Genomic DNA, 22,425 nt, shown 5'->3' on the forward strand with positions numbered 1-22,425 from the left:
TATTTTTATCTGTTATCAATATTATTATTTTGTATCTTTATTTTATTATCATCATTATTATTATCTATTATCATTATTAATATATAGTATCTATTATCATTATTATTATTTTAACCAATTATCAAATTATTATTATCTATTGTCATTATTATTATTATAATCATTATCAATATTATTATATATACCTATTATAATGATCTATTATCAATATTATTATTATCAATATTATTATATGTTATCAATAATACTGTTATTATCTATTATAATTATTAATATATAATTATCATCATTATTATTATTGTAATCCATTGTCATTATCTATTATTATTGTTGCAATCTATTATCAGTATTTGTGTCTATTATTATTATTTTATATCAATAATATTGTTATGATCTTTTATCAATAATATTGTTATGATCTATTATCATTATTATTAATATAATCTATTATCAATATTATTTTAATCATGATCTATTATCATTATTATTCTTATTATGTATTATTATTATTATAATACATTATCAATATTATTATTATCTATTATCCTTATTATTATATATTATAATCATTAATATGTATTATCATTATTATTATTATTATTATTATCCATTGTCATTATTATTATCATCAATATTGATATTATTTATTATCATTATTATTATAATCATTATCAGTATTATTAATATCTATTATTATTATTATTATGATCTATTATCAATATTCTTATTATTTATTAATATTATTTATTATCATTATTATAAGCTATTATCAATATTATTATTATCTATTATCATTATTATTATAATCATTATTAGTATTATCTATTATTATTATGATCTGGAGGAGCATATTATTATGGAGGAGCAGCGGCTTTACTTTGAGCTCCTCCCGGATGGCAGAGCTTCTCACCCTATTTCTAAGAGAGAACCCCGCAACCCGGCGGAGGAAACACATTTCGGCCGCTTCTACCCATGATCTTGTCCTTTCGGTCATAACCCAAAGATCATGACCATAGGTGAGGATGGGAACGTAGATTGACCGGTAAATTGAGAGCTTTGCCTTCCGGCTCACCTCCTTCTTCAGCACAACGGATCGATACAGCATCCGCATTACTGAAGACGCCGCACCGATCCGCCTGTCGATCTCACGATCCACTCTTCCCTCACTCGTGAACAAGACTCCCAGGTACTTGAACTCCTCCACTTGGGGCAGGGTCTCCTCCCCAACCCGTAGATGGCACTCCACCTTTTTCCGGGCGAGAACCATGGACTCGGACTTGGAGGTGCTGATTCTCATCCCAGTCGCTTCACACTCTGCTGCGAACCGAAGCCATCAGGACCACATCATCTGCAAAAAGCAGAGACCCAATCCTGCAGCCACCAAACCGGATCCCCTCAACGCCTTGACTGTGCCTAGAAGTTCTGTCCATAAAAGTTAAGAACAGAATCGATGACAAAGGGCAGCCTTGACGGAGTCCAACCCTCACTGGAAACGTGTCCGACCAACTGCCGGCAATGCGGACCAAGCTCTGACACTGATCGTACAGGGAGCGGACCGCCACAATCAGACAGTCCGATACCCCATACTCTCTGAGCACTCCCCACAGGACTTCCCGAGGGACATGGTCGAATGCCTTCTCCAAGTCCACAAAGCACATGTAGACTGGTTGGGCAAACTCCCATGCACCCTCAAGGACCCTGCCGAGAGTATAGAGCTGGTCCACAGTTCCACGACCAGGACGAAAACCACACTGTTCCTCCTGAATCCGAGGTTCGACTATCCGGCGTGGCCTCCTCTCCAGTACACCTGAATATACCTTACCGGGAAGGCTGAGGAGTGTGATCCCACGATAGTTGGAACACACCCTCCGGTTCCCCTTCTTAAAGAGAGGAACCACCACCCCGGTCTGCCAATCCAGGGGTACCGCCCCCGATATCCACGTGATGCTGCAAAGTCTTGTCAACCAAGACAGCCCCACAGCATAGAGAGCCTTAAGGAACTCCGGGCGGGTCTCATCCACCCCCGGGGCCTTGTCACCGAGGAGCTTTATAACTACCTCAGCAACCTCATCGCCAGAAATAGGAGAGCCCACCACAGATTTCCCAGGCACTGCTTCCTCATAGGAAAACGTGTGGGTGGAATTGAGGAGGTCTTCGAAGTATTCCCTCCACCGATCCACAACATCCGCAGTCGAGGTCAGCAGAACACCATCCTCACCATACACGGTGTTGACAGTGCACTGGTTCCCCTTCCTGAGGTGGCAGATGGTGGTCCAGAATCGCTTTGAAGTAGTAAGTCGGACACGTTTCCAGTGAGGGTTGGACTCCGCCAAGGCTGCCCTTTGTCACCGATTCTGTTCATAACTTTTATGGACAGAATTTCTAGGCGCAGTCAAGGCGTTGAGGGGATCTGGTTTGGTGGCTGCAGGATTAGGTCTCTGCTTTTTGCAGATGATGTGGTCCTGATGGCTTCATCTGGCCAGGATCTTCAGCTATCACTGGATCGGTTCGCAGCTGAGTGTGAAGCGACTGGGATGAGAATCATTACCTCCAAGTCCGAGTCAATGGTTCTCGCCCGGAAAAGGGTGGAGTGCCATCTCCGGGTTGGGGAGGAGATCTTGCCCCAAGTGGAGGAGTTCAAGTACCTCGGAGTCTTGTTCACGAGTGAGAGAAGAGTGGATCGTGAGATCGACAGGCGGATCGGTGCGGCGTCTTCAGTAATGCGGACGCTGTATCGATCCGTTGTGGTGAAGAAGGAGCTGAGCCGGAAGGCAAAGCTCTCAATTTACCAGTCGATCTACGTTCCCATCCTCACCTATGGTCATGAGCTTTGGGTTATGACCGAAAGGACAAGATCACGGGTACAAGCGGCCGAAATGAGTTTCCTCCGCCGGGTGGCGGGGCTCTCCCTTAGAGATAGGGTGAGAAGCTCTGTCATCCGGGGGGAGCTCAAAGTAAAGCCGCTGCTCCTCCACATCGAGAGGAGCCAGATGAGGTGGTTCGGGCATCTGGTCAGGATGCCACCCGAACGCCTCCCTAGGGAGGTGTTTAGGGCACGTCCGACCGGTAGGAGGCCGCGGGGAAGACCCAGGAAACGTTGGGAAGACTATGTCTCCCGACTGGCCTGGGAACGCCTCGGGGTCCCACAGGAAGAGCTGGACGAAGTGGCTGGGGAGAGGGAAGTCTGGGCTTCCCTGCTTAGGCTGCTGCACCCGCGACCCGACCTCGGATAAGCGGAAGAAGATGGATGGATGGATGGATAATGTTTTATTATTATTATTATCTAATATCATAATTATTATTACAGTCCAGTATTATTTGTATCTTTTATTATTGTAGTCTATTATTGTTATGATTATAACCTCCTATGATTATTGTTGTACTTGCAGGTACTGGATGTACTGCAGCTGTGTATTTGTGTACTTGCAGGTACTGGATGTACTGCAGCTGTGTATTAGTGTACTTGCTGAGAGGGAAGATGACTTGTTGCCCCTGGCCCATCGCTGCTGGCCCCCCCTTTTGCAGAGACTGACCGCTGATGACCCCCTAGTTGTCCTCCAAGCCTTTAGGGTAATATCATCTGTTTTCTTTTTTAATACGTCATCTTGTGTAAATAGTAAATAAAAAGAGAATAAAACAAACCTTTTCAACTTATATTCAATTGAATAGACTGCAAAGACAAGATATTTCGTGTTCACACTGAGAAACTTTGTTGTTTTTTGCAAATAATCATGAACTTAGAATTTAATGGCAGCAAAGTTGTCAGAGGGGCATTTTTACCACTGTGTGGCCTTTCATTTTAACAACACTCAGTAAAGGTTTGGGAACTGAGAAGACACATTTTTGAAGTGGGATTATTGCCCATTCTTGCTTGATGTATAGCTTAACAGTCTCCCTTCTGATATTTTAGTCTTCATATTGCACCACACATTTTCAATGTCTGGACTACAGGCAGGCCAGTCTAGTACCCGCACTCTTTTACACATGGCTTGGCATTGTCTTTCTGAAATAAGCAGGGGCGTCCATGATAACGTTGCTTCGATGGCAACATATGTTGCTCAAAAAGCTGTATGTATCTTTCAGCGTTAATGGTGCCTTCACAGATGTGTTAGTTACCCATGCATTGGACACTAATACACCCCCATACCATCACAGATGCTGCCTTTTACACTTTGATGGTTATTTTTCTCTTTGGTCCGGAGGTCACAACGACGTCCACAGTTTTCCTCTTTGGTCCGGAGGTCACAACGACGTCCACAGTTTCCAAAAACAATTTGAAATGTGGACTCGTCAGACCCCAGAACACTTTTCCACTTTGCATCAGTCCATCTTAGATGAGCTCGGGCCCAGCGAAGCGTTTCTGGGTGTTGTTGATAAATGTCTTTGGCTTTGCATAGTAGAGTTTTAACTTGCACTTACAGATGTAGCGACCAACTGTAGTTACTGACAGTGGTTTTCTGAAGTGTTCCTGAGCCCATGTGGTGATATCCTTTACACACTGATGTGGCTTTTTGATGCAGTACCGCCTGAGGGAATGAAGGTCTGTAATATCATGGCTTACGTGCAGTGATTTCTCCAGATTCTCTGAACCTTTTGATGATATTACGGAGCGTAGATGGTGAAATCCCTAAATTCCTTGCAATAGCTGGTTGAGAAATGTTGTTCTTAAACAATTTGCTCAGGCATTTGTTGACAAAGTGGTGACCCTCACCCCATCCTTGTTTGTGAATGACTGAGCATTTCATGGAAGCTGCTTTTATACCCAATCATGGCTCCCACCTGTTCCCAATTAGCCTGTTCACCTGTGGGATGTTCCAAATAAGTCTTTGATGAGCATTCTTCAACTTTCTCACTCTTTTTTGCCACTTGTGCCAGCTTTTTTGAAACATGTTGCAGGCATCAAATTCCGATATGAGCTAATATTTGCAAAAAATAACAAAGTTTCTCAGTGTGAACATGAAATATCTTGTCTTTGCAGTCTATTCAATTGAATATAAGTTGAAAAGGATTTGTTATATTCTCTTTTTATTTACCATTTACACAATATGACAACTTCACTGCTTTTGGGGTTTGTACGAGAAAAGGTGGTACAAATTCTAACTGTAGGTACTTTAACTAAATACGAACAAAATGACGTTAGCTTACATGCTATGATTCTTGCACTCATAGCATGTAAATCAGAACCACAATGGCATGGAAACAACAGTTCAGAACATTCAAACATTCAATGCAGTTACAAAATAATGTTTCAGTAGTAAAACAAATTTTTAATTGCCTATTTATGATGTTTGACTTGAATGAATGGGTGAAAATGCAGTGCAGTACTTGTCTGCAACCAGCAGAGGTGCTGCTGACTCAGTCATGCATTAGTTTGCTGATTTAAGTCCAACACATTGGCTTGGAAACAGGAGTCCTGAACTAGCATGCAGGCTATGCTGTAAAAGTAGCAGGTGGTGTCTTGCAGGTGCTGTGCACCTTGAATCAGGTGACGAAGTGTGCCTTGGTCTTGCAGGCATACTTGCCAACCCTCCCGAATTTTCCGGGAGACTCCCGAAATTTAGCGCCTCTCCCGAAAACTTCCCGGGACAAATATTCTCCCGAAAATCTCCCGATTTACAGCCGGAGCTGGAGGCCACGCCCCCTCCAGCTCCATGCGGACCTGAGTGACGTGTCGTCAGCCTGTTTTCACGTCCGCTTTCCCACTATATAAACAGCGTGCCTGCCCAATCACGTTATAACATCTACGGCTTTTAGAGAGTGCACAACTGCGCACACAACAAGGAGACGAAGCAGAAGAACGAGGAAGATACAGCCATGGCGACGCCGACGACGAGTAAGATGAAGAAATACGCTTGTAAGTTCCAAGCCGCAGCTGCGATTGGACCTGGATAGCCTCCGGGAAGAAGTAGTGGACTACCAAGTGCTTGGCAGTGAAGATCTTCCTCAGGAAGCAAAGATTGACCGGTTTTGGGCCATGCTAGGGAGAGACAGAAGATTCCAGACTCTAGTGCATTTGATGAAAGCACTTTTGTGCGTGCCACACAGCAATGCATCATCAGAGAGGGTGTTCAGCATGGTTAGAAAAATAGTGACAGAGAATAGAACAAGGATGGACAATTCAACCTTAAACTCAACAATGAGTAGATGAGTGTTATGTGTGTGTATATGTGTAAATAAATGAACACTGAAATTCAAGTAATTTATTTTATTTATATGTGTATATATATATATATATATATATATATATATATATATATATATATATATATATATATATGTACAGTACCGGTATATATATAATAAAATATATATATATATATATATATATATATATATATAGCTAGAATTCACTGAAAGTCAAGTATTTCTTATATATATATTTTTATATATATATATATATATATATATATATATATATATATATATGAAATACTTGACTTGGGGAATTCTAGCTGTAAATATACTCCTCCCCTCTTAACCACGCCCCCAACCACGCCCCCCAGCCCCCACCTCCCGAAATAGGAGGTCTCTAAGGTTGGCAAGTATGCTTGCAGGTGCTGTGCACCTTGAATCGGGTGATGAAGTGTGCCTTGGTCTTGCAGGTGCTGTGCACCTTGAATCGGGTCATGAAGTGTGCCTCGGTCTTGCAGGTGCTGTGCACCTTGAATCGGGTGATTAAGTGTGCCTTGGTCTTACAGGTGCTGTGCACCTTGAATCAGGTGATGACGTGTGCCTTGGTCTTGCAGGTGCTGTGCATCTTGAATCGGGTGATGAAGTGTGCCTTGGTCTTGCAGGTGCTGTGCACCTTGAATCGGGTGATGAAGTGTGCCTTGGTCTTGCAGGTGTTGTGCACCTTGAATCGGGTGATGAAGTATGCCTTGGTCTTGCAGGTGCTGTGCACTTTGAATCAGGTGATGAAGTGTGCCTTGGTCTTGCAGGTGCTGTGCACCTTGAATCGGGTGATGAAGTGTGCCTTGGTCTTGCAGGTGCTGTGCACCTTGAATCGGGTGATGAAGTGTGCCTTGGTCTTGCAGGTGTTGTGCACTTTGAATCGGGTGATTAAGTGTGCCTTGGTCTTACAGGTGCTGTGCACCTTGAATCGGGTGATGAAGTGTGCCTTGGTCTTGCAGGTGCTGTGCACCTTGAATCGGGTGATGAAGTGTGCCTTGGTCTTGCAGGTGCTGTGCACCTTGAATCGGGTGATGAAGTGTGCCTTGGTCTTGCAGGTGTTGTGCACCTTGAATCGGGTGATAAAATGTGCCTTGGTTTTGCAGGTGCTGTGCACCTTGAATCGGGTGATGAAGTGTGCCTTGGTCTTGCAGGTGCTGTGCACCTTGAATCGGGTGATGAAGTGTGCCTTGGTCTTGCAGGTGCTGTGCATCTTGAATCGGGTGATGAAGTGTGCCTTGGTCTTGCAGGTGCTGTGCACCTTGAATCGGGTGATGAAGTGTGCCTTGATCTTGCAGGTGCTGTGTACCCTGGCTGCCAGCTGTGGAGACTTCCTGCGGAGCAGAGTGTCCAAGGAGCTTGTGCCAAAGCTGAGCTCCTGGTTGACCCAGCAGGCTGGCATCAGTGCCCAGGCAACACCCGTCTACTGCCAGTCTCTGGCCTACAGGATGCAGCTGCTGCTCCTGGAGGGTCTGGGCTCCCTGTGCCAGAGCTTAGACCTGGGTAAGTCCAGACTAGGAGAGGATGTTTCAAGTACTTTGATGCTCATTTGTAGAAGTGCACAATAAGATAAACAACAAGTTTACATGAGAGATCTAGTAGAGAAAAGGTTAGTATTTATGTCATTTTTCCCTCTATAGTCCTCTTTTTTTATCCCTGGAAAATATAACAAATATTTCCCGTTTTTCTTCGTTTTTTCCGACCTACAATGTGTGTTAAAATCTCGATCCTTCTTTTTGTCATACCTGCCAACAACTACGTCATGGGTTTTTGTCATACCCGCCAACAACTACGTCATAAGTACGCTCGTATGACCATCCATGAAATATGATGGATGAAGTTAAAAATGGAAGCTAAATAACTTAACTACATTTCTCAGTAGCCATTTTTAGACTACAGAAGAAGAGAGAGAGGGAAATGGATTAGTGCAACTCCACAGCCAGGGCACAAACTGTACATCAATGATGATTGCTTGGTTTACGTATAACAACATCCATGATGATTGATTGGTTTACGTATAACAACATCCATGATGATTGGTTTACGTATAACAACATCCATGATAATTGGTTTACGGATAACAACATCCAGGATGGTTGGTTTACGTAAAACAACATCCATGATTGGTTTACGTATAACAACATCCATTAAGATTGGTTTACGTATAACAACATCCATGATAATTGGTTTACGTAAAACAACATCCATGATGGTTGGTTTACGTAAAACAACATCCATGATTGGTTTACGTATAACAACATCCATGATGATTGGTTTACGTACAACAACATCCATGATTGGTTTATGTATAACAACATCAATGATGAATGATTGGTTTACGTATAACAACATCCATGATTGGTTTACGTATAACATCATCAATGATGATTGCTTGGTTTAAGTATAACAACATCCATGATGATTGGTTTACGTATAACAACATCCATGATGATTGCTTGGTTTAAGTATAACAACATCCATGATGATTGCTTGGTTTAAGTATAACAACATCCATGATGATTGGTTTACGTATAACAACATCCATGATGATTGGTTTACATATAACAACATCTATAATGATTGGTTTACGTATAACAACATCCATGATGATTGGTTTACGTATAACAACATCCATGATGATTGGTTTACGTATAACAACATCCATGATGATTGGTTTACATATAACAACATCTATAATGATTGGTTTACGTATAACAACATCCATGATGATTGGTTTACGTATAACAACATCCATGATGATTGCTTGGTTTAAGTATAACAACATCCATGATGATTGGTTTACGTATAACAACATCCATGATGATTGCTTGGTTTAAGTATAACAACATCCATGATTGCTTGGTTTAAGTATAACAACATCCATGATGATTGGTTTACGTATAACAACATCTATAATGATTGGTTTACGTATAACAACATCCATGATGATTGGTTTACGTATAACAACATCCATGATGATTGCTTGGTTTACGTATAACAACATCCATGATGATTGGTTTACGTATAACAACGTCAATGATGATTGATTGGTTTACGTATAACAACATCCATGATTGGTTTATGTATAACAACATCAATGATGATTGATTGGTTCACGTTTAAAAAAATCCATGATGATTGGTTTATGTATAACAACATCCATAATGATTGGATTACGTATAACAACATCCATGATGATTGGTTTACGTATAACAACATCCATGATGATTGGTTTACGTATAACAACATCTATGATGATTGGTTTACGTATAACAACATCCATGATGATTGGTTTACGTATAACAACATCCATGATGATTGGTTTACGTATAACAACATCCATGATGATTGGTTTACATATAACAACATCTATAATGATTGGTTTACGTATAACAACATCCATGATGATTGGTTTACGTATAACAACATCCATGATGATTGCTTGGTTTAAGTATAACAACATCCATGATGATTGGTTTACGTATAACAACATCCATGATGATTGGTTTACATATAACAACATCTATAATGATTGGTTTACGTATAACAACATCCATGATGATTGGTTTACGTATAACAACATCCATGATGATTGCTTGGTTTACGTATAACAACATCCATGATGATTGGTTTACGTATAACAACGTCAATGATGATTGATTGGTTTACGTATAACAACATCCATGATTGGTTTATGTATAACAACATCAATGATGATTGATTGGTTCACGTTTAAAAAAATCCATGATGATTGGTTTATGTATAACAACATCCATAATGATTGGATTACGTATAACAACATCCATGATGATTGGTTTACGTATAACAACATCCATGATGATTGGTTTACGTATAACAACATCTATGATGATTGGTTTACGTATAACAACATCCATGATGATTGGTTTACGTATAACAACATCCATGATGATTGGTTTTTTGTATAACTACATCCATGATGATTGCTTGGTTTACGTATAACAACATCCATGATTGGTTTACGTATAACAACATCCATGATGATTGCTTGGTTTAAGTATAACAACATCCATGATGATTGGTTTACGTATAACAACATCCATGATGATTGGTTTACATATAACAACATCTATAATGATTGGTTTACGTATAACAACATCCATGATGATTGGTTTACGTATAACAACATCCATGATGATTGCTTGGTTTACGTATAACAACATCCATGATGATTGGTTTACGTATAACAACGTCAATGATGATTGATTGGTTTACGTATAACAACATCCATGATTGGTTTATGTATAACAACATCAATGATGATTGATTGGTTCACGTTTAAAAAAATCCATGATGATTGGTTTATGTATAACAACATCCATAATGATTGGATTACGTATAACAACATCCATAATGATTGGATTACGTATAACAACATCCATGATGATTGGTTTACGTATAACAACATCCATGATGATTGGTTTACGTATAACAACATCCATGATGATTGGTTTACGTATAACAACATCCATGATGATTGGTTTACGTATAACAACATCCATGATGATTGGTTTTTTGTATAACTACATCCATGATGATTGCTTGGTTTACGTATAACAACATCCATGATTGGTTTACGTATAACAACATCCATGATGATTGCTTGGTTTAAGTATAACAACATCCATGATGATTGGTTTACGTATAACAACATCCATGATGATTGGTTTACGTATAACAACATCCATGATGATTGCTTGGTTTACGTATAACAACATCCATGATGATTGGTTTACGTATAACAACGTCAATGATGATTGATTGGTTTACGTATAACAACATCCATGATTGGTTTATGTATAACAACATCAATGATGATTGATTGGTTCACGTTTAAAAAAATCCATGATGATTGGTTTATGTATAACAACATCCATAATGATTGGATTACGTATAACAACATCCATGATGATTGGTTTACGTATAACAACATCCATGATGATTGGTTTACGTATAACAACATCTATGATGATTGGTTTACGTATAACAACATCCATGATGATTGGTTTACGTATAACAACATCCATGATGATTGGTTTTTTGTATAACTACATCCATGATGATTGCTTGGTTTACGTATAACAACATCCATGATTGGTTTACGTATAACAACATCCATGATGATTGCTTGGTTTACGTACAACAACATCCATGATTGCTTGGTGTACGTATAATAACATCCATGATGATTGCTTGGTTTACGTATAACAACATCCATGATGATTGGTTTACGTATAACAACATCCATGATGATTGCTTGGTTTAAGTATAACAACATCCATGATAATTGCTTGGTTTACGTATAACAACATCCATGATGATTGCTTGGTTTAAGTATAACAACATCCATGATGATTGGTTTACGTATAACAACATCCATGATGATTGCTTGGTTTAAGTATAACAACATCCATGATGATTGGTTTACGTATAACAACATCCATGATGATTGCTTGGTTTAAGTATAACAACATCCATGATAATTGCTTGGTTTACGTATAACAACATCCATGATGATTGCTTGGTTTAAGTATAACAACATCCATGATGATTGGTTTACGTATAACAACATCCATGATGATTGCTTGGTTTACGTATAACAACATCCATGATGATTGGTTTACGTATAACAACGTCAATGATGATTGATTGGTTTACGTATAACAACATCCATGATTGGTTTATGTATAACAACATCAATGATGATTGATTGGTTCACGTTTAAAAAAATCCATGATGATTGGTTTATGTATAACAACATCCATAATGATTGGATTACGTATAACAACATCCATGATGATTGGTTTACGTATAACAACATCCATGATGATTGGTTTACGTATAACAACATCTATGATGATTGGTTTACGTATAACAACATCCATGATGATTGGTTTACGTATAACAACATCCATGATGATTGGTTTTTTGTATAACTACATCCATGATGATTGCTTGGTTTACGTATAACAACATCCATGATTGGTTTACGTATAACAACATCCATGATGATTGCTTGGTTTAAGTATAACAACATCCATGATGATTGGTTTACGTATAACAACATCCATGATGATTGGTTTACATATAACAACATCTATAATGATTGGTTTACGTATAACAACATCCATGATGATTGGTTTACGTATAACAACATCCATGATGATTGCTTGGTTTACGTATAACAACATCCATGATGATTGGTTTACGTATAACAACGTCAATGATGATTGATTGGTTTACGTATAACAACATCCATGATTGGTTTATGTATAACAACATCAATGATGATTGATTGGTTCACGTTTAAAAAAATCCATGATGATTGGTTTATGTATAACAACATCCATAATGATTGGATTACGTATAACAACATCCATGATGATTGGTTTACGTATAACAACATCTATGATGATTGGTTTACGTATAACAACATCCATGATGATTGGTTTACGTATAACAACATCCATGATGATTGGTTTTTTGTATAACTACATCCATGATGATTGCTTGGTTTACGTATAACAACATCCATGATTGGTTTACGTATAACAACATCCATGATGATTGCTTGGTTTACGTACAACAACATCCATGATTGCTTGGTGTACGTATAATAACATCCATGATGATTGCTTGGTTTACGTATAACAACATCCATGATTGGTTTACGTATAACAACATCCATGATGATTGCTTGGTTTACGTATAACTACATCCATGTTGATTGCTTGGTTTACGTATAACAACATCCATGATGATTGCTTGGTTTACGTATAACAACATCCATGATTGGTTTACGTATAACAACATCAATGATGATTGCTTGGTTTACGTATAACAACATCCATGATTGGTTTACGTATAACAACATCCATGATTGGTTGGTACTATGAAGACTAGGGCAAAACATTAGGGACAGGCCAATCAGAGGCAAGATAGCAAGAAGGAAGTTAGTAGAATAAAAAATGTTTGTACTCTTTATGATTTTTGCATTTGGAGCAGTTAGAAGTGGAGAGGCAGTCAAAGAGACAGAAATTGGCTATACAATCCAAGGCAGAATACACTGAAGCAGAAACAAAAAGGAAAATGCAAGCTTCTCGGAAATTTTCCAAGAAGACTCATGTCAGAGCCATCAAAGCAAAAATGCCAAAGTTATGTTTGAATAATGTCAATAACTAGATAAACCAACTGTGGCTGTGAAGTGAACACTAGTAAGGTTTTAATACTGTATAGAGTAGGCTAGCCCATGTGGTTCCTGTGGATGTGAACACAATTACTATAGTGACTAAATAACATATTGACTGAAACAAACATAGTAATGTGTAAATAATGTAAATAACTACTTAAACCATCTGTGGCTGTGAAGTGAACACTAGTAAGGTTGTAAATACTGTATAGAGTAGGCTAACCCATGTGGTTCCTGTGGATGTGAACACAATTGCTGTAGTGACTAAATAACATAGGGACTGAAACAGACATAGTAATGTGTAAATAATGTCAATAACTAGATGAATCATCTGTGGCTGTGAAGTGAACACTAGTAAGGTTGTATATACTCTATAGAGTAGACTAACCAATGTGGTTCCTGTGGATGTGAACACATTACTGTAGTGACTAAATAACATAGTGACTGAAACAGACATAGTGATTCATTTGGATGATTGTGTTATGTATTTATGTAAACTCTGTTGATCGTTTTTCAATTCTTTAAACACTAAAACATCTTTAAATGCTGCTTTTTTGCTAATTTTTGCATGTTCTATTGCTGAAAAACCAGGAGCTTCGGGGGTGGGGCGGGTGGCCCCTGGACATGCCTGTAGTCTATTTATTATTTTTGTTGATAGTGTATTTATTATTATTGTTGATAGTGTATGTGTTATTGATGTTGATAGTGTATGTGTTATTGATGTTGATAGTGTATATGTTATTGTTGTTGATAGTGTATTTATTATTGTTGTTAATAGTGTATTTATTATTATTGTTGATAGTGTGTGTGTTATTTTTGTTGATAATGTATGTGATATTGTTGTTGATAGTGTACGTGTTATTGTTGTTGATAGTGTATTTGTTATTGATGTTGATAGTGTATTTATTATTGTTGTTGATAGTGTATGTGATATTGTTGATAGTGTATGTGTTATTGTTGTTGATAGTGTGTTACTGATGTTGATAGTGTATTTATTATTGTTGTTGATAGTTTATGTGATATTGTTGTTGATAGTGTATGTGTTATTGATAGTGTATTTATTATTGTTGTTGATAGTGTATGCTTCATTTTGCCATTCCCACGCCGTTATTGTTTTACGTTTTTGAATGATTGAGTTCACAAGTAAACGATACAAAACGAAGAGGAGCGTCTGGAGTTTTGTTTGTTGTTGCCGCAGCAAGCGGGAGCAGGAGAAAGTAGAGGAGCGTCAAGCTAAGGCTTCATTAGGAATCTATTTTTTAGTCAAAAAACTTGCTCTTTGTGGATTAAATGGAACGTGGAACTGCCTGACTGGAAAGGATTAAGAGGAACAAGCCTGCAAGAGGACGCGACAGGTACGTGAGTGCACGCTGCTTGAAAGTAACGAGAGAGCGAGAGAAACTCGTCCCGGTGCGAAGCTGCGGCACATCGGCATGGATGCACAAGACAGTGGAAAAAAGACAGTAAAAATGACCAAGAAGGCTATAGAAGAGCAAAAGGCGAGAAAGATGCAGGGACGCAGGAGCGCACTTGCTCAATTGACTCGCTTGATGACGCGGATTGAGCACTTAATAGAGGAGGATGCTAATGTGGACGCTGTAAAAAATCAGCTTCGTGTGGACTTTAGTGGCTTGCAGCAAGAATGTTTGGATCTTAATTCTGATGTTCAGAAATTCATGTCTGAGGAGGAGTTTGTGGAAGATCAAAGCAACTGGTTTGATTAAAAAAATAAAATGATGGAGGACTTTTTCTGGAAATGTTAGGAGTGGATGAAAGATGTTTTTAAGCGTGTTGAGCAAGCGGAAGAAGGCAATAGACACGTGTCACCTGCAGATAGTCGCTCTCCATCAACAAAGCGGACCGCTATAAGTCAAAGTAAGGCTGCATCTCAAAGCGGAAGCTCATGTTCTTCATCTTCTTCTGTCAGATTAAAGGCGGAAATAGAGCATGCATCATTGAGAGCAAAGGCGGCAGATATACAAGAAAAGCTGGCCATAGAACAGGAAGAAGCTGCAATAAAAGCTCGAAAGGAAATGCATGCAACGCAAACCGCACTTGCTGAATGTGACGCTAAAATGGAGGTTTTACAAAACTACGAAAACACACAAGAAGAAGACGGTATCAATATAGCTGATGAGAAGGATGTTAGAAGACACACAAATACCACCACCCACCTTACCAACACACAGCATTAAACATAATGCTCCCCCCACAGCTATTCAAATGACTACATTTGCACCAAAGACTGAAATTAAAGAACAACAGGCACTAACACGATGGGCTTTGCCAAACAATTTCTCAGCAAGCCAACGTCACAGAGTATCTCGTGAAGAGTCACAAGGCATCTCTACTTCCAGATCTTTCCATTCCAACATTCAAGGGTGACCCTCTGGAATACAAATCCTTTATTGGGGCCATAGAACATGGAATTGATAGCCGCACTAGTGACAACCGGGATCGTCTTCAATTTTTGCTACAGTATACAAGTGGACAACCACATGAGTTGGTTAAGAGCTGCATCCATATGGAATCTTCAACAGGCTACACTAAAGCAAAACAAATGTTAAAGGAGTTTTTTGGTGATGACTTTAAGATAGCCGAAGCCTACATAACAGAAGCCACGAAGTGGCAAACAATCAAGCCAGAAGACGGTGTTGCCCTTCAGTCCTTCGCATTATTCCTCACAGGCTGCTCTAACACAATGACAGACATTAACTACTTGGACAACACAGCTAATATAAAGGCTCTTGCAAACAAACTTCCATATAAACTCAGGGAACCTTGGAGGAAGTTTGCATGCGACTTGCAAGAAAGAACAAAGACAAGAGTTAAGTTTAAGGATTTTGTGTATTTTTTGTAAACCGGCAAGTCAAGTATCTTTTGAATCCTCTCTACGGGAACATAAAAGAAACCACCATGAACACGAAAGATTCTGTGAGACAGAAAATAAAACCACAATATGTAGAAACCCTCAAACCAAAAAAGGTGTTTACAACGGTCGTTGTGCCCCCCAAGAGAAAAAATTATAACTGCATCATAACAAAAACACGAACAGTCTCGGTGGACGTTACTGGAAAACCTTGTGTTTATTGTAACGAAGAGCAACACAGCCTTACAGTTTGCAAGAAATTCAAGAGCAAGCTACACAAAGACAAGATTGACTTCTTGAGAAGCAAAGGTGTATGTTTTGTATGTTTAAAGCATGGGCATATGAGTACGGTAGTAGCTGCAAACAAAAACTTAAATGTCAAGAATGCTATAGACAGCATCCCACATTATTACACATTGGTCATGAAGACTCCAGAGAAGAAACCGCAAAGGACAATTGTGAACACCAATCAATATCAAGTGCCCTTGTACAAACAACTGAAACCCGTGGTGTCACTGGGGCCGGTAGAGAAGATTGTGTTCTTTCGATCCTTCCCGTGTACTTCAAGGCACAAAAAGGAACCAAGACAGTGATCACGTATGCCTTTCTGGACCCAGGTAGTTCAGCTACTTTTGCCACAGAGTCACTGATAAACCAACTGAATGTGAGTGGATGCAATGTAAGCATCTCGTTGCGAACAATGGGAAATGACACTGTTGTGAAAACAAGCATCGTGACTGGCTTGGAAATCAGCAGCTTGGACGGAAAAGAGTTTGTGGAACTAAAGGAAGTTTATTTACAGAAAGACATTCCTGTCTCTAAGGACAATATTCCCCGACAAGAGGATATTGATAGGTGACCACACCTAAAGGAGGTGAGAATACCTAATATTCAAGCCAAGATTGGATTACTCCTCGGAGTAAACGTTCCCAAAGCGATAGAGCCACTGCAAGTGGTTAAAAGTGTGGATAATGGACCATACGCTGTGAGAACGATGCTAGGCTGGACTGTAAATGGACCACTTGGAGGTGGAAGTGACAGAACTGCAATTGACAAATTGACAGGAATTACTGCAAACAGAATCTCAGTGGTGAAGCTTGAGGAGCTTTGGCAGCTGCAGTTCAAGCACGACTTTCCTGATGCTGGACAAAATGAAAACATTGAGATGTCAAAGGACGACCATCAGTTTATCAGTATAGTGTCTCAAACTGCAGTACTTAAAATGGCCACTACAATGTTTGCCTTCCGGTGAGGAAGAATCCTTTGTATATGCCAAATAACAGGGCAATTGCAGAGCAACGTGCACTGAACCTACGGAAGAGATTTTCGAGAGACGTCAAGTTTTACCAAGAGTACGTGGCGTTCATGGACGGCCTTCTAAAAAAAGGTTATGCAGTAAAGCTTGAAGGTGAAGAGCACAAACCTGTTGAGGGGCGAACATGGTATCTGCCTCACCATGGAGTAAGACATCCAACCAAACGGAAGTTGCGTGTCGTCTTCGACTGCGCCGCAGGCTTTCAAGGTACTTCACTAAACCAGCAGCTTCTGCAGGGACCTGACCTCACCAGCTCACTAATAGAGGTCCTTATAAGATTTCGTCAGGAGTCTGTGGCGGTTATGGCGGACGTGGAAGCCATGTTCCATTAGGTTGGTGTAAGCGATGAAGACACTGATCTCCTAAGGTTTCTCTGGTGGCCTGATGGAAAATACGAGCTGGATCTCATTGAACACAAGATGTTGGTTCACATTTTTGGCGCAACATCATCACAAAGTTTTGCAACCTTTGCACTTCAAAAATGTGCAACAGACTTTGTGGACGAGTTTGGACAGGAAACAGCAAGGTCTGTCAACAAGAATTTTTATGTGAATGACTGTCTTAAGTCAGTTGCTGATGAAGATTCAGCCATTACCCTGTGTGCCGAGTTGAGGAGAATGTTGGCAAAAGGAGGATTTCGGCAGACAAAATGGTCAAGCAACAGCAGGAAGTTGCTTAACTCGATCCCAGAAAAGGAAAAAGCACAGGGTTTTCAAGATCTGGACTTGGATGAGGATTACCTGCCAGTGGAGAGAACATTAGGCATCCAGTGGTGTGCCAAATCAGACCCATTCAAGTTCAAGATCAACCTCAAAGATAGACCATACACTAGGAGAGGACTGCTTTCCATAGTACCGTATTTTCCGCACTATAAGGCGCACCTAAAAACCACACATTTTCTCAAAAGCTGACAGTGCGCCTTATAACCCGGTGCGCTTTATTACGATTCATTTTCATAAAGTTTCGATCTCGCAACTTCGGTAAACAGCCGCCATCTTTTTTCCCGGTAGAACAGGAAGCGCTTCTTCTTCTACGCAAGCAACCGCCAAGGAAAGCACCCGCCCCCATAGAACAGGAAGCGCTTCTTCTTCTACTGTAAGCAACCACCCGCCCCCGGAAGAAGAAGAAAAAACGCGCGGATATCACCGTACGTTTCATTTCCTGTTTACATCTGTAAAGACCACAAAATGGCTCCTACTAAGCGACAAGGATCCGGTTCATAAAAAGACGCAATCTCTCCATCCGCACACGGATTACTACCGTATTTCACAGCAACTGATATTCCTGTGAACCGCACTGTGGAACGGGAGCACGTACGGTGAATATTCGCACCACAGGGAATGAGAAGTCATCCTTCACTGTGGTTCTAGCTTGCCATGCTAACTTCCACCCATGGTGATATTCAAAAGGAAGACCTTGCCAAAAGAGACCTTTCCAGCCGGCGTCATCATAAAAGCTAACTCGAAGGGATGGATGGATGAAGAAAAGATGAGCGAGTGGTTAAGGGAAGTTTACGCGAAGAGGCCGGGTGGCTTTTTTCACACAGCTCCGAAGGCGAACACACCTTCACTAAGACGGGCAGACAGCGCCGGACGACATACGCCAACATTTGCCAGTGGATCGTAAATGCCTGGGCAGATATTTCGGTCACAACTGTGGTCCGAGCTTTCCGGAAGGCAGGATTCACAGAACAACAGCGACACTGACTCCGATGACTTCGACGAGACGGAACCGGCCATTTTGGATACCACGCTTGCGCAACTTTTCAATTCGGACACCGAAGACGAAGAATTCGAAGGATTTACGAATGAAGAATAACTTCAGAAGGTGAGCGCTATGTTTATTTTGTGTGTTGTGACATTAACGTTCGAGCAACATTATGTTGCTATTGCTCTACACCATTTTGAATTTTACTATGTTTGTGATTGCACATTTGCGTACATTTTGGGACAGAGTTGTTAGAACGCTGGTTTTCAATATATTATTAAAGTTTGACTGAACTATCTGACTGTTTTTTTGACATTCCCTTTAGCGCAGCGTAGGCGCGGCTTATAATCCGGGGCGGCTTATTGGTGGACAAAGTTATGAAATATGTAATTCATTGAAGGTGCGGCTAATAATCCGGTGCGCCTTATAGTGCGGAAAATACGGTAAGTTAAATTTTTGATCCTTTGGGCTTTCGAGCTCCAGTAATATTGCCTGCTAAGCGAATTCTACAAGATCTATGTCGGCAGAAATATAGTTGGGATCAAGACCTGCCAGACACAGTGATTGATCAATGGAAAAAGTGGATCTCAAGCCTGTCACAGATTGAAAATTTTGGAGTTGACAGATGCATCAAGTTAAAGCAGTTTGGTGTGCCAGCCTTTGCGCAGCTTCATCACTTTGCTGACGCAAGTGAAGATGCCTACGGAACCACAAGCTACTTGCTGACGCGCTTTTCAACAGGTGAAGCGCAATCCACCTTGATCATGGCAAAGACAAGGGTGGCGCCCCTAATGTCTCCGACTATTCCTCGAATGGAATTGACTGCAGCCACAGTTGCTATAAAGATGGATACGCTTCTGAGAAAAGAGCTTGAACTGGAGATCCAGGAGTCTATCTTTTGGACAGATAGCACGGCGGTGCTCAAGTACTTGAACAGTGAGTGTACCCGATTCAAGACGTTTGTTGCAAACAGGGTCGCAGCAATCCTGGAGCACTCTCAGACATCTCAGTGGAGATGTGTTAACACCACTCTAAATCCCGCTGATCACGTCTCAAGAGGACAGACCGTGGAAGCATTTTTGAAAAATGAGAGCTGGCTTTCAGGACCAAGTTTCTTGCTCAGCTCACAAGACCAGTGACCTAAAAATCCAGATCCTGGAATGCTGGATATGGACGACCTAGAGGTCAAAAGAGTGATTAATGTATATGTCATTCAGACACGATAAGCCAAAGATTTTGTGGATCAGTGGATGAACCATTATTCTTCTTGGACAGCATTTAAGCGTGCTGTAGCCTGGTTTCTAAAACTCAAAAATCTGCTGAAAGAGCTGAAGAAAAAAATAAAATAACTAAGAACATCAGGAGAAGAAAGTAAGATGCTTGAATTAAAGAAAGATGTCAAAGGAAAGTGTCTGACTTGTAATGACTTGACTAGAGCAGAAACAGAAATTGTGAAGTTCTGTCAAAGACAAAGTTTCAAAGAAGATTGGGCGATGCTGGAGAAAAATCAAAAACACCAGGAAGATTTACAAACACTTGCTACAAAAAGGTGTCCAGTGGCATTTCAATCCACCAACAGGATCTCACCATGGAGGAAGCTGGGAGAGGCTAATCCATTCAGTGAGAAAAATACTGAGTGTTACTGTAAAGGAACAAGTTTTGGATGAAGAGGGTCTTTATACCTTGTTTTGTGAAGCCGAAGCAGTCATAAACGGCAAGCCCATCACAAAGACATCCTCAGACCTCAACGACTTGGAGGCTCTCACACCCAACCATCTGTTATTGCTGAAGGTCAAACCTGATCTACCTCCAGGAGTGTTTCATCCGTGCGACCAATATGCCAGTCGCAGATAGAGACAAGTACAATACCTTGCGGATATCTTCTGGAAACGCTGGTGTAAGGAATACCTAGCGCAGCTTCAAGAACGTAAGCAATGGTCTTCACCTAGAAGAAACTTTCGTGTTGGAGACGTGGTGCTGATCGTGGACGATACTTCACCCAGAAATTCCTAGCCACTTGGAAGAATTCTCGAGACTTTTCCTGGTGGAGACGGACTTGTTCGTCAAGTTAAAGTGAAAACTAACACGAAGCAAAGACCTCGAGTTCAATGGGCAGAGGTGGGTAGAGTAGCCAGAAATTGTACTCAAGTAAGAGTACTGTTACTTTAGAGATTTATTACTCAAGTAAAAGTAATGAGTAGTCACCCAAATATTTACTTGAGTAAAAGTAAAAAGTATGTTGTGAAAAAACTACTCAAGTACTGAGTAACTGATGAGTAACATACACACACATATCATATATATATATATATATATATATATATATATATATATACACATATACACATACATTGATATATACAGTATATCATTTATATTTATTTATTTTGCCGTTTTTGTTTACATGTTAAAGGTGTTTTACTGAATATACATGCATGTTTAACACATAGATTCCTTTCTTTCATGTTGACAAGAATATAAGTTGGTGTTTTACCTGATTCTGATGACTTGCATTGATTGTAATCCTGACAGCAGTGCTTAACGTCCACGTTTTCAAATGCAGGAGAAAAAAAGTTCCTCCTTTCTGTCTAATACCACATGAAAGCGGTTGGTTTTTGGTATCTTATTTGTCCAGCTTCCATATTCGTTTTCACACACTTTACAAGAAATACATTGGCGGCAAATTCCGTAGCTTGCTAGCTTGTTTGCGCTGGCTTTCGGAGACTCTTATTTTGAAAGTGCAGGCGCGATGGAGCGGCACTTTTATTGTGAAGACAGGAACTGTGCAGTCAGTCTTGAGGCTTGTGACGGGATGTACGTTTGAAATAAAAAAGTGTCTTTTTTCCTTCACACTTTTGATTGATTGATTGAAACTTGTATTAGTAGATTGCACAGTACAGTACATATTCTGTACAATTGACCACTAAATGGTAACACCCCAATAAGTTTTTCAACTTGTTTAAGTCAGGTCATGTGACCGCCTGGCTCTGTTTGATTGGTCCAACGTCACCAGTGACTGCATCTGATTGGTGGAACGGAGTCAAACGTCACTAGTGACTGCATTTTATTGGTGGAACGGAGTGAAACGTCACCAGTAACGCAGGCACTTTGAAGGTCTGTCTGACAGACCAAAACAAA

General features: G+C 40.1%; 1 protein-coding gene across 5 annotated transcripts in view; it reads left to right on the forward strand.

Moving 5' to 3' along the window:
- tti1 (TELO2 interacting protein 1) overlaps positions 1–22,425 on the forward strand; it is a 49,132-nt gene that overhangs the window by 22,773 nt on the left and 3,934 nt on the right. For 4 of the 5 annotated variants that reach the window (XM_061985540.2, XM_061985541.2, XM_061985542.2 and 1 more), the window contains exons 11-12: positions 3,430–3,570; positions 7,467–7,671. In XM_061985540.2, the coding sequence (XP_061841524.2) occupies positions 3,430–3,570; positions 7,467–7,671 (346 nt within the window). Of the gene's footprint in view, positions 1–3,389; positions 3,571–7,466; positions 7,672–22,425 lie in introns of those variants that run through there. The other variant, XR_009817814.2, reaches the window with a different exon arrangement.

Source organism: Nerophis lumbriciformis, linkage group LG23 (genome assembly GCF_033978685.3).
Source record: "Nerophis lumbriciformis linkage group LG23, RoL_Nlum_v2.1, whole genome shotgun sequence".
Classification (NCBI taxonomy): Eukaryota; Metazoa; Chordata; class Actinopteri; order Syngnathiformes; family Syngnathidae; genus Nerophis; species Nerophis lumbriciformis.